This window comes from Lycium barbarum, chromosome 7 (assembly GCF_019175385.1).
Source record: "Lycium barbarum isolate Lr01 chromosome 7, ASM1917538v2, whole genome shotgun sequence".
NCBI lineage: Eukaryota > Viridiplantae > Streptophyta > Magnoliopsida > Solanales > Solanaceae > Lycium > Lycium barbarum.
Window position 1 is genome coordinate 6,749,826 of NC_083343.1, and position 13,779 is coordinate 6,763,604.

The 13,779-nt window shown below is 32.9% G+C and overlaps 1 protein-coding gene across 6 annotated transcripts; it reads left to right on the forward strand.

The window, feature by feature from the left end:
- The first annotated feature begins 879 nt into the window (after positions 1-879).
- On the forward strand, positions 880-9,576 carry LOC132603034 (class V chitinase-like). Of its 6 annotated transcripts, none has more exons than XR_009567962.1 (9): positions 881-1,421; positions 2,049-2,693; positions 3,391-3,519; positions 4,867-5,027; positions 6,089-6,299; positions 6,857-7,094; positions 7,637-7,787; positions 8,263-9,100; positions 9,210-9,576. XR_009567962.1 is itself a non-coding variant. In XM_060315894.1 (9 exons), exons 1-8 carry the CDS (start codon positions 953-955, stop codon positions 8,572-8,574), a joined length of 2,319 nt encoding a protein of 772 aa, XP_060171877.1. In that variant the 5' UTR covers positions 883-952; the 3' UTR covers positions 8,575-8,577; positions 9,210-9,576. The 6 variants fall into 6 exon arrangements, 2 of the variants coding, with proteins under 2 accessions (XP_060171878.1, XP_060171877.1); XM_060315894.1 differs by having other exon boundaries at positions 883-1,421; positions 3,388-3,519; positions 8,263-8,577; XR_009567960.1 differs by having other exon boundaries at positions 884-1,421; positions 3,388-3,519.
- The last annotated feature ends 4,203 nt before the right edge of the window (positions 9,577-13,779 follow it).

Below are 13,779 nucleotides of genomic sequence, written 5' to 3' on the forward strand. Positions count from 1 at the left end.
AGGCAAGGTATATCCATCCCCAAATTTACTTACTTTTTTATTCTGGATTACCGATCAATGTTATTAAATATATAATTATCTTTTAAGTAATTCAATTTATTGAAAATTTATACATTATTAGTTTATCTAAATTAAACTCTTTATTATTATAAACAAACAAAAGCCAGGGACAAAACTTAGCAAAACAGGAAGTCAAATCACAAGGCGCGAAGATTCAACCATAGGTACATACAACTAAATTTTAGTCCTAATAATAAATATCTGACATGTTATGAATGCAAATATAATGACCACATTTCACACCAAGAGGCTTCAATCAACACGTTGTTGTACTAATAAATGATAGTAACATTTTCATACAGACTAGTCATTATTTATTAGCCATTTTTTTCCTTCAAATGAACAAAACATCAAAACGAATCAAAAGAAAAAGACAAAAGACCATCTTTCTTGGTAAAATACCGAGACTAATGACTGTGAGCCAGGATTTATCTTAGGGAATTAAAATTAAATGTCACATTTGAGATTTAAATTTATGACCTAAATTATTTTTTGAATTTCTTTGTCACTTTATTAACGTAATTTCTCATATTAAGTAAATTAAGCAGCTTATAGTAAACTTTATCCTATTTAAACAGATTATTTTTTTCAGTGAACAATATTCAATTGGACCCTTCTATCTCCAAGTTTGCTCGTCCCTGCATTTAGCTCCAGATGTATTTGGTAGAAAGGACAACACTATTGATAAAATAAGTCATTTTCAGCTAATCAAACAGAAAGAAAAATCTTATATTCACTATAAGAGGAAAAAATGGCTTTCTCCACTTACCTTTTTTCTATTATAATTATTTTGAATTATATTTTCCATCATATCAAACACATTCACACTTGATACAAAATCTTAACTCAAATTTTGAAATTATATAAACTCGACATCAAAACTATAGTACTAATGAATATTCAAATGGCTCCCATGACACATATTTTTTTCATTATTTTCTCATTTTTCTTTCTCCCACAGCAGATTTATTTCTCTAATGGCCAAAATGTTGTTAAGGCAGGGTATTGGGTGAGTAACAGAGGATTAGCTTTAAACAACATAGATTCAACTCTTTTTACTCATTTATTTTGTGCATTTGCTGATCTTAATTCTCAATTAAATCAGTTAATCATTTCGCCGGAAAATCAAGATTCTTTCCGGCAATTTACAAGCACAGTTCAACAGAAAAATCCTTCTGCAAAAACTCTATTGTCTATAGGTGGAGGAAGTGCCAATATAACAGATTATGGAGTTATGGCTAGAACACCAAATTCAAGAAAATTTTTTATTGATTCATCAATAAGATTAGCTAGACAATTGGGATTCCATGGCCTTGATCTTGGTTGGTACCCAGAATCAGCTACAGACATGACAAATTTAGGTACTGTTTTTGGTTTTGTTTTTAGTTTATGTGACACAATTTTTCTTCTAGTTTGTTGTACAATAAATTTATACATCCTCCTTTCGGCATAATTAGCTAGGACCCAATTAATATAAACGTTAACATTCATTTAAGGAATATTTTTTGCATTTTGTGCATATATTGTTCGTTTACATACATGCTAAAAGTCTTCTTTAACTTCTTAAATTTCATGTCCAGTCAGATACCTTGACATAACATGCAACAGAGGAAATTTTAAATTGCGTGATCACCTCATCTACAAATTTAACATGTTTTATATATGTTTTTAATTTTATCTTCAATACACCATTCACATGTGAGCCTAATTATACATTCTGGGTAAAGCATGTGAGAATTCTTTTTTTATCATAATTTAGGGTAAATTTTGAAGCTAAGACCTTTACGGCTTTACCTGATATCACTTCAAATTGTGTAATCCTGCTCATCTAAAAACATAAATGTTTTGAAATTCTTTTTGATAATAGTTGACAGTTAGTTTTGGATTCAAGGCTTTTGCCTACTATGTTGAATTGTGTAATATCTAATTAAAAAGTTTAAGCGGTTTAAAAATATACCCTTTTATTTACTTAATTACGTTTTAAATAGGTACCCTGTTAAATGAGTGGCGCACTGCTATCAACATAGAGGCGAGAAACTCCAACAATGCGTCATTACTTTTTACGGCAACTGTTTCTAGCTCGCCAGTAGAAAATTCGATTTATCCAATACAATCTGTGATAAAAAACTTAGATTGGATTAGCCTGATGGCATATGACTTCTATGGACCAAATTGGTCTCCGAACCAAACCAATTCACATGCACAACTATTTGATGCCGTAAACGAAGGCAAGAGTGGTAGGGATGGAATCGATCAATGGATTAAAGAAGGTGTTCCAGCACAAAAATTGGTTCTTGGAATTCCATTTTATGGATATGCGTGGCGATTAGTTAATTCGAGTAGTCATGGTCTCAGAGCGCCTGCTGACGGAAATTCAAGTGTTGGCTCTGATGATGGGTCGATGACCTATACCAAAATTAGGGAATTTATAGTGCAGAATCGTGTCACGCCTGTGTATAATGCAACCATTGTTGGAGATTATTGTTACTCTGGAAGTACTTGGATTAGCTATGATGATACTGATAGTGTCAGAGACAAGGTTTCTTACATTAAAAGTACAGGATTGCTTGGTTACTTTGCATGGCATATTGCAGCAGACAGTGATTTGGTTCTTTCTCAGGCTGCTTCAAAAGGTAATTAATAACTGCATTCATTTGTTATTCATTCAACTTTTTTGGAGTGACAATTTTAAATGATTTTTATACTATATCAAGTCATTTAAAAGTCAACTATAATACATATATCATTCTATATATAAAGCAAACAAGGACTCGTTAGAAGTAAAAGATTTTAAATGTATGTGACTAGCCAAGGAGCGAAGAATTTTAATTGATTAAAAAATGTAAAAATATAACATCTAATATACTACTAAAAAAGGCCTGTCGAGAAATTTGTTTGTTGGAAACGTTTCTGATGCATTTTCGTCGGGATTCCCTTAAGAACGAGCCAATTTCCATCAAAACGTCCATCTGAAATTCGTATTTTTCTAATTGTCATATATTTTTTTTAATTGCATTTTCCAATACACTAAAGTTATTCTTTTTGCTTCATAGGAATTCAAATATTTAAATATAAGAATCTACTTTTATCTTATTGCACAATGTAATTTTTGAATGGAGGGATTCAATCCCGTTCCTTACATGTGGCTCCGTGACTATAAGTGACAATAAATAAAACTACACTAATTGTCTATATTTTTTTCTTCTTACAATATTAGTATATATAAGTTGAAATCAATTCATCAGAAATATATAGTTGTCTTCTCTAGTAAATCGATGTTCTTAATTTATGGATGGCTCAAATATTTGTGTTGCTTATTATAATTAGAAGCTGATGGGGGAGGAGGAAAGCACAAGAGGAAAATTATCATTTTAATTTCAGTGGGTGCAGTAGTCTTCTTGATTTTACTCGTGTTCACAATTTGGTTTATTCGAAGGAGACAAGTCTTAAAATTTCAAGGTAACTCTTTTCTTATGTTTATTGATGTTTTTATTCAAACAAAAGTTGGGCTCATCATGTCATCTGCACATTCGAAATTATTGTAATAAGTTTAACTTTATGCACGGTTAATGTAAAAAATATTTTACCCAATTAAGTTAATTAAAAGATAATTATAAGTATTTTTAAAAAAAAAAACTTATAGGAGTAATAAATACTCCCTCTGTTTCAATTTATGTGAACCTATTTTCTTTTTAGTTCGTGCCAAAATGAATGACCTCTTTCCTAATTTGGAAACAAATTCACTTTATGAAATGATTTACAACCACATAAATATTCAAGACTTATTTTAAACCACAAGTTTCAAAAGTCTTCACTCTTTTTTAAATATCGTGCCCAGTCAAATGGGTTCACACAAATTGAAACGGAGTGAGAAGTAAGTAACATCTTATAATAGGTTAATTACATTTTGGCATACAAATTCATTAATGCATATAACTTAAAAGGTATTATGATTAACGAAAAACTTAGTGAGAAAGCCAGCAAATGCTTTAATTGCTTGTGTTACACCTTAAGCTTTGGTATAACGGTGAGAGAGTAGCTCGTGAAGTATTAGCTAGAGGCACTTTTTAGATTTGACTCCTACTCATATAGAGATATCATACCACAAATACAAATACAAATCTAGTAATTAAATATGTTATCTTTTTAAAAAAATTGTACATATATCCACTTCAGATATGCGGTGTTTGAAGTTACATATGAGTGAAGTTCATGAATTTCTGCCTAAAGTTTAGATAAAATTGTTTGGACGTTAATCCTTTTTGCCTCAACTTCAGCCATATATAACTGAAGTTAGTTAATTGTTGCCTGCACTTCAGCTATATATGACTGAAGTTCATTCATTTTTTTCCGACTTTAGTCAATTTTGCCTGACTTCAGCCATATGTGCATGAACTGGGGACAAAAATGGCTGAAGTCAAGCAACAGAGACTAAACTTCAACCACATGTATGGCCGAAGTTCTAGCAAAAAATCGCTGAAGTCTAGCAAAAATGTATGAACTTCAATCATATGTGCCTGAACTTCAGTCCTATAAAACTTCAGACATTGTGCCTGAAGTTTAACTTTGCCAAGACTAACTTCACATCATATGTCTGAGGTTTTTGAACTTTGAAGTGGGTAGTGTATGCATATAAAAATTTAAAAATGAGCACAAGTTAAATGCCAGTATCAAAAACCAATATATGTGCACTTTTCCCGGTGTAGAAACAGCCCATTAGAAACATCCCATTACTAACCAAATATCAAAATTTATAAAAAGAAATTTTGTTATCCTTTTTTGGTGTTTAACTTATATTGGAGTTAGGGAGGAATTCGAGGAACAAATTGGGAGGCAAAAGTAAAGCAAGAAAAGGTGAGGAGGGCAGCAATTTGCAGGTTTTCAGTTTTAATCAGATGAAGGCATCTACAAACAATTTTTCATTTAACAATAAGCTTGGACAAGGTGGATACGGACCTGTTTACAAGGTAAAATCTTTTGGAGATTTAAGAGTTTCAACATCTTTTTCTTCATTTAGAGAAAGGCTAAGTTTGTCTTCATAGTATGCGAAATTGAGTAATTTTGCTGACCAATAAACTTTTGATCTAATAATATCCCACTCCCCCCCTTATGAAAAAGTCTCTTTTTTTTTAGGTCAAATAAATACTGATAATTTATCTTCTTTTAATATTTATATCTGTTATATTAATTTTAAAAAATTTATTAAAAATTAAGGATTGATGGAGCTTACTCTAGTGCCTTTCAGGCTTACGCCCCATATTTAATAAAATGTCTCACTTTATGTTCGTGACTTTTAAAACACTGCAAACAGTACAACTATACAAGATAGGACCTAATATAATAAGGGAAAATGGTTAAAAATACCCCTCTATTTTGGAAAAAGGGCTAAAAATATCTTTTGAACTTATTTTGGGTCAAAAATACCCCTCTCATCCTTAAAGTTTTTAAATATACCCCTGTCTTGACGGAAATTATCCCCCAAAATAACCTAAAATTATTTTTTAAACTCGCTCCATCATTTAAACCCGACCCAACTAAGTAATAACCCATAAGATCCCCCAATTTCCTCAAACTTCAAACCTACATATTGGGGGAATAAGAGAATCTTATGGGTTATTATTTAGTTGGATCGGGTTTAAATGATGGATGGAAAAGGTTTAAAAAATGATTTGGATTATTTTGGGGGATAATTTCCATCAAGACATGGGTATATTTGAAAACTTTAAGGATGTGAGGGGTATTTTTGACCCAAAATAAGTTCGGAGGAGTATTTTTGACCCTTTTCCCAAATAATAATGAAATAGAATTGTTGCCAGCCACATAGTTAAGTATTTGATGGATATCAAAACTATAATATTTTGACAAATTTAAAGAACTATTTAATACTTACCCCAAACATATGGGTTTCTCAACTTTTGTACTTGTAGGATTTTCTTATATAGTTGATTTCCAAATTATCTTAACCATTTCTCATATTTATGCTTTACGGCAAAACATAATTTAACGTATAATTCATTAATCCAAATAGGGAAAGTTGAGAAATGGGCAAGAAATAGCAGTGAAAAGGCTATCAGCTACTTCAAATCAAGGATTGGAAGAGTTTGAAAATGAAGTGATCCTTACGGCAAAATTGCTACACATAAATCTTGTAAAAGTAGTGGGATTTTGCATTGAAAGAGAGGAAAAGATGTTGATCTACGAACATATGCCCAACGGGAGCTTGGACCAATACATTTACAGTAAGTAATCCTTTCCCTCTCTCTCTTTTTAACGGTGTTTGGTTAATTAAGCTTATAAGCTAGTCAAATTGATTTATATTTTTCAGCTGATCTCGTTGGGTAAACATAAAAAATGCTCATAAGCCAAAATTAGCTAAAAGTCATAAGTTGACCATTCTCAACTTATGACTTTTCAGCTTATAAACACTTTTATTTTGATCAAGTTTTATACGTACTATTTTATTATTTTAATTTTTATAATTCTCAACATATCTTTTCAATATAAACTCCCTAACTTTTCTTTAGTCATTCTAGCAAGAGAACAACTTATCAGCATTTCTTTTTACCAAACACTTCAATTCCTTATTATCAGTTTCTACATTTCTATATCGTAAAAATAGTACTTAAACTTAGTTACCAGAAAATAACGTAAGTAACCTTCTATGAAGGTTAAATTACACAGATAATATAAATTACTTATTACACCATTAATTAATAAATATAAAATATTGTATACATCCACTAACAACTTTAATTTTATCTTTTTTTCTCATCAACTTGGTTTTTTTCACATATAGATCAAGGCAGACGATTACTTCTAGACTGGGAAAAAAGAGTGCAGATAATTGAAGGCATAATTCAGGGGTTGCTATACCTCCAAGAATACTCAAGATTAACAATCATTCATAGGGATTTGAAAGCCAACAATATTCTATTGGACACTCACATGAAACCAAAGATATCTGACTTTGGAATGGCAAGAATGTTTAAGGAGAATGAAGTTGAAGCAAATACAGACAGAATAGTTGGAACACTGTAAGCAATATCTATATTTTTCTTTAATTTACAATACCTTTTCAGTATTCGCTTTAGGGGTAAAGCACCCCCTACCAAAAGTAACTCCATATCCAGAGTTTGAACCTGAGATTAATGCCGTTAAATGGGCGAGGTGGGATAAATTTGGGTTGGTCAAAATGGTTGAGTAAATAAATGAGTAGGTTACAAAAGTTATTTGGCCGAAATGAGTCATAACCCAATCCGCTCGACACTTAGTTTTAGTCTCTTTGTCTGAGTTGCTGTTGTTGCTTATGTTGTCTATGTTCTTATAATTTGTTTCAGTACTTAATAATTTTTGTATAACATCGAGCAAAAAAATGTACCTTTCTAAAAATATTTTAACAAGATTTCTCACGAGTCAACTTGAGCTAAATTCACGCGCAACTTTTAAATAGGCTGAAGTAGCAGGTGGGTCAAAATGAGTTGAGTTACTAATTGAACGGTTTACTGACCCGCCCAAACTTGAGCGGATTGGCCGGATCATGTTTTAATGAGCTACTTATCATATACATTTATTGCAGGGGTTATATTCCACCTGAATATGTAGAGCAGGGCATATATTCAATGAAATCTGATGTTTTCAGTTTTGGAGTACTTCTTCTTCAAATCATAAGTGGAAAGAAGAATACATGTCTACATGGTGCAGATGAACAACTAAACCTTCTTGAATATGTGAGTAATTATGATAAACTTGAATGTGTTTTCATGTAGGGGTGAAAAGGCTCAAAATTGCTCATGTACTATCCAAAATAGCTTAATTTTATCTTTTATCAAACTTTCGGTCCATTAATATTCTTATAGTTAACAATTGTCTTATATTTTCTTTTGTCACTAACAAAACTCCAGCGTTAAAAGCTGGACTCCACGTGTCTAGATTCTTGATGAAAAAAATATTTAAATGTACCCCTTAGCTTTTCATTATGGTTTAGATTTACCCTCACGCTGGAGTTCCGTCAAGGATCAAGGACAAAACTGAGACTTTCACCTAATGGCGGGGGGTAAGATTAGACCAAACTTTTAACGGATGGAAAAATTGAACAATTTCAAATAGTATATGGCATATTTGACCCTTCTCCCCTTGCATAGTTACATGCGTCTACTTAATTATACTTGTATAAAGATTCCTAACTGAATATTAATAATGCAGGCATTTCAGATGTGGAAAGAAGGTAAAGGGATGGAGTTTATGGATGAGTCACTTGATGATACAACATCATCTTGCAAACTATTGAATTGCATGCAAATTGCACTATTATGTGTCCAAAAAAATCCATTGGAACGGCCTACAATGTTGGCAGTTTCCAATATGTTCAAGAATATTGCAAATTTAGCTATGGTTTCTCCCAAGAGGCCTGCATTTTCTACAAGGGAAGATGAAGAAGGTGACAATGTGAAAGGGGAATCGCAGAAAATCGAAGAAGTTGACACTGCAACTATTACACAATTGGTTGCAAGATGATATGTATTATTCCTTTTCCTACTTTATAGGATTTTATGTAGTGGAGGCTCAAATATAATTACCACTTCAACCATTATTTATTGGTAAGATCTAGTGGCGGATCCAACATTTTAATTTGATGGGTTCAACCTCTGAAACTGTTACCTCTAAAATCATAAATTTTTTGAAATTATGGGCTCAAAATGTATTTTAAAATGTTAGTAATTTTTCACACACACACACTCATGTCCAGTCCAAAATCATGACACGTATTACATGCTTTGGTCCAAAAGATTTCAGAGATTTGTCTCTTGGGCTGCAAGCATCGAGCCCAAAACCACACGTATCATATGAACTCGTTTTCTGTCTTATACACTTCACTTCTCTATTTTCGAGGTGGGACATGCCTTAGGAGTGATCATACGCATCCTTTTCTCTGAAGCTTGTCAGCCTAGAAGTCTGTCAGTCCTTCTTTTTGGCTCGCCCTTATCCCTACCCTTCAACATGAGTGTCACCTCTACCATAGAGGATCAGTGTTCGTGCTGAGGTTTGCCACCTGATACCAAATACCAACTTATCTCTTCTTTAATCTTATATTTTTGCTATGTTTGCTTGATAAAATAGTGCATTTAATATCATTTACATCTATTTTATAGGTTTTATATGATTTAGAAGTGATCGGAAGAAACCAAGTGAAAATAAAGTCAAAAAGAGACCAAATTGGACAGATTTGCAAAACTGTCAAACTGGACAGTTTTGCAAAAACGGGACAGATTCGCAAAAACGGGCAGAATTGCAAATCTGAAATATGGGGCATAAAAGAGAGGCTTAGGGAAAAAATATTATCATCTTTGGCATAATACATAAACTTGGAGGCTAGGGTTTCATAACCAACACCATTGGAGGAGAAGATTGAAAACACTTTAATGAGATATTTCTTAATACTTTCTTCAATTCCTTGTTTTGTATTGAATATTTATGTGTGTAGTATTTCATTTCAATACTTGAACCTTGTTTATGGAAGTATACATTGTTTAAGTTTGGATTGAATCTCTTGTTTTGCTTATGTGTTGAATGATTTTATTCCTAATGAAGTGGGTTATTGTTTCTTTAATTAATCTCATTTTGAATGATTCTTAAGGGAGTAGCTAACCCTAAGACTTGCCCAATTATTTCGATTTAAACTTGGAAGAGGCAAACTCGGAATTGGGAAAGATTAATTAACAAGAATTTGAGGCGTTAACCCTCATCTAACGGAAATCGACCTAGGGATAGGCGACACCACTTGTAGCCATATTTGGGTGTTCTTAATGCTCCTAATTGCTTTAGGGATATTCAATTAGGTAGTCTAGTTAGTCTTCGGAAGAAACTAATTTAACATTATCCGAGGCTAAGTAATATAAACTCACCATTATTTGTAAATCATGAAGTACATTGGATCGTTACTTGAGCGTAGTTTCCCTTGTATCCATGCTTGTGGCCATTGATCATTTTACTTGCTTTCTAGGTTAGTTTACATTTTTGCATTAGTTATAATTTTCTCCGAAAAAAAACCAAAATATTATCTATTGTTTGGCATAGCTATTATTGGTGATAATTCTTACTTTTCCTAATCGCCTATATATTGTTCTCTGTGGGATTTGACCCCGACTCATAGTTGGGTAAATTATATTTGCATACGACCGTGCCCATTCTAATTAATAGGGTGAATTTGGACGTTATCACCACCCTATCGTACTACAGGATTCCAACTCTGATATCATAGTTTTCACAACCTAAGTTTATAGCTGACGTGTTGTTTTCCTTGGCCCAACAAAACTCACTTTTCTATTTTTTGAGCTACCCCGAGCCCTAAAACGTATGCATGTACCATGTGAACTTGTACACTCTCTTATATAGTTGTTCACTCTTCTCTCTTTTTGATATAGGACTTAAGATGTCACATGTACTTCTTCTTTGAAAGTTTGCCAATTCGAAGCTCGAGAATCCTTATTTCGACTCGTCCATGTCAGTCTAAGCCTATATCCCACTAGTGATTTTGTTGGTTTCTCCTAGGCTCACAATTAAAATGTGTTAAAAGGTTCTAAGGCGTGCTTCCTTATATACTTATCCCTTGTTTTATCGATGTGAATTTGTGTAGGATATGATATTCACTTTTTTTAAAGACTCAGCGTTCTCATTGGAGTATCCCCTATCATCATCTCAAAGTCAGTTAGATTCACCTTAATTCACTTGAATACTGAGGTTTGCCCCACCATTGCTCTAGGTTATACACGAAGTGACTCTGATACCAAATTTGTTACAACTCAAGCTCATGACACATATTGTTCGCTTTGGCTCAAAAAGCTTCATGAATTTGTCCCTTAGCCATCATCGAGCCCAAATGAGAATGTATCGTGTGAACTTGAGATTAGTCTTATATAACACTTCACTCTTCTCTTCCTTTCTGATGTTGATTTGCGTAAGGTATCATATGCACCCGTTCGTCCGAAGTCTATTAGTCCTTCTCTTTGGCCCATCCTCATCAACCCGCCATCGATCATGGGTATCACAACTCCTTGTTGGAAATATTAGGTACGGTTGAACCCGATTTTTACCTGCTCCATCCGCCACTTGTTAGGGCTTGCCTTAGTCTTCTTGATTGGAGGCACAAACTTGAAAGTGAATCATTATAGTATTTATTAGTAATTGAGTGTTCATAGAACAAAAGGTCTTGCCCCAGAAGTGAGAAATTTGGATTTTAAAGTCAACTTCTCTTTATTAATTGTTAAGAATGAAAACGAAGCTTATCTTTGACCATAAAACCACTTATTCAAATACAATAGGTTTCATCAATCGATATACTGTGAGCTACTAAATGCTAACAATAGTTAACTAGTTAAGTATATCTCTGCGTCTTCATTCTTCTCAGCAAATTTCCTCTCTTAATTGTAGATTTGTAGTCAAGTCAACTATCAATTTCAAAATAATACGTTCCTTAACAAAGGTAACCACATGATATTGCCAGTAGTAGTCACAGGGAGAAAAGTCCTACTTCTCCGGACATTGCTAGCTAAAGTCCTGAACCATACCTCATGGAAGCACACGTTTTGGGGCAGATAAATCGATCAGGTCGAGCAGCTAAAAAAATCGTTATTGTACACTAGCTGGTCAGTGGGGATAAGAGAGTGTTCTGTTGGTGTTCTCTGTCTTGGTGCAACCTTACTTAATCAGGGGATCAAACTGAACAACTTCTGTGTAGAAACCGGGGAATCCATCCAGATCAACTTGAATGAGTCTATAATCCTCCTCCCACAAACTAGTGGTTTGGCTAAAATTAAATAATTAGAAAAAATGATCAGGCAAGTTTTATCTCTTTTGAAATAGATTGAAAAAGCATAACGTAAAATGTAACAGATACAATACTTATTATTGAGAATGAAATTGAATAGAGCTTATAATTACAACCCGTTATCAAGGGTTGTGATGAGATGGATATAATTCTTCATCCTTAATTAACCAGGGTTCAGGGTTTGAGCCCCATGAAAGGAAAAAAATCCGACGGGAAGCCCTTTTCTTTAATAAGCCTCACATGCACTAATTCAATTTAGTCGGAACGTCAAAAGGGATAATACCGGTCATAGGGTGGAAAATCCAAAAAAGAAAATGACTCCTATCTTTAACAAAAAACCACTCATTAGATATTTTACCCTATCTTTAACAAAAAACCACTCATTAGATATTTTACGTATTTTATACTATTTACGTTACAAAATATGCACAGATTGTTCAAATACAAAAGGTTTCATGAATTGCTAAACTGTGAGCTATTGCTAAAACGCTAACAAATAGTTATATCGCCATCTCTAAATTCTTAGCAAATATTAGTTCCTTTCTTAATAGTATTCAAGGTCAACTACCAATTTCAAAACAATACGTTCCTTAACAAAGTCAACCACAATATATTGCCTGCAATTACAGGGAGATATGTCCTACTTCTCCGCACATTGCTAGCTTTGTCGCCAAGTCAACCCCACACCAAACTTTCAAATTCAAAATACAAAAAAAAAAAACTAAATAAATAAAAGGAAAATTTTCAGAAACCTGCCCTGATATTTTGCTTCGTTTCATTGACCTCTCCTTACATTTGCAATATTGCAGCTATCTCTCCTATTTAAATTTTATGTTACAACTATTTAATTTATTTATTACTAATGAAAAAATAATATATTTGGATTAATTTGCCCTCCCTAAGATTCTGCTCTTTTTGATTAATTATTATGTTATTAATAAGTTTTGAAGGAAATAAAAAATACTCAAAGAAATAATATAAGCACAAGCGGAGGACTCAATAATGGTTATATAGAAGAAATTTATCAAACTAGAGAGAGAAGGTAGGAGACTTTACTTAATAACTCAAAACTCTTGAATCTCACTACAACTAAAATATGTGACATAGCATCCCTATTTATAATACTAGAAACCAAAATAGACTAGGACTAGAAAACTCATTCCAATATGAACTAGACAAATAAATCCTAACTAAATATGAATTAAATAAATACCGAATATCAATCCTAAACAACTTTGGATTAGTAATCTTGGTTTAATTCCAACATAGACTCCCTTAAACCAAGATATTCAACCTTGAGCATGTCATTAACAATATCATATCTTGTAGAAGTCAACCACCTCAGACTCTCGAACAATTTCCTGAAGTACGTAGCATCAACAAACTTGCGAGTGCCATCTTTAGTCAGCTTCAGTTTCTCTTCAACAAGATTCAAAGTTAATTTGGCTTTCTCCATCTTCAAAATATCATGAGCATATTTGCTCTTCTTTTTGTATCCTTCAATGACTCGTCTTGATTTAAAATCATTTGCTTCTTCACTTGATTTGTACTTGGTCTTGTGTGCCCATCCGACTCTAGTTGACCTTTCAATAGGTGGTAGAGCAGTATCATCAACAAATAATTTTTCTTCAAGCTCCTCAAAATATACAATCTCAGATAATGGTTCAAAATTGATTGCGTCTTCAATATCCAAAATCATGCACGTCAATTGTGGATCTAGACCCTTAATTATTTCTGCTTCAATTTTGGGTAGATCATCAAAAACTTGCTCTTGATGAACTCTTTTGCTTCTTTCATCACTAGATTCATCTTCAATACCTTCAAACAATTTTTCTTGTGTGATAATGGCGGGTACTTCTATTTCTTTTTCAATAGCCCCACATTGTATAGACCAA

Bases quoted from the DNA above. Each gene is read 5' to 3' on its own strand.
- LOC132603034 (XM_060315894.1), top strand. From the start codon at position 953: ATGAATATTCAAATGGCTCCCATGACACATATTTTTTTCATTATTTTC. The intron at 7,095-7,636 runs GTAAGCAATATC...CATTTATTGCAG, and splicing joins GACAGAATAGTTGGAACACT to GGGTTATATTCCACCTGAAT. The intron at 7,788-8,262 runs GTGAGTAATTAT...TTAATAATGCAG, and splicing joins AACTAAACCTTCTTGAATAT to GCATTTCAGATGTGGAAAGA.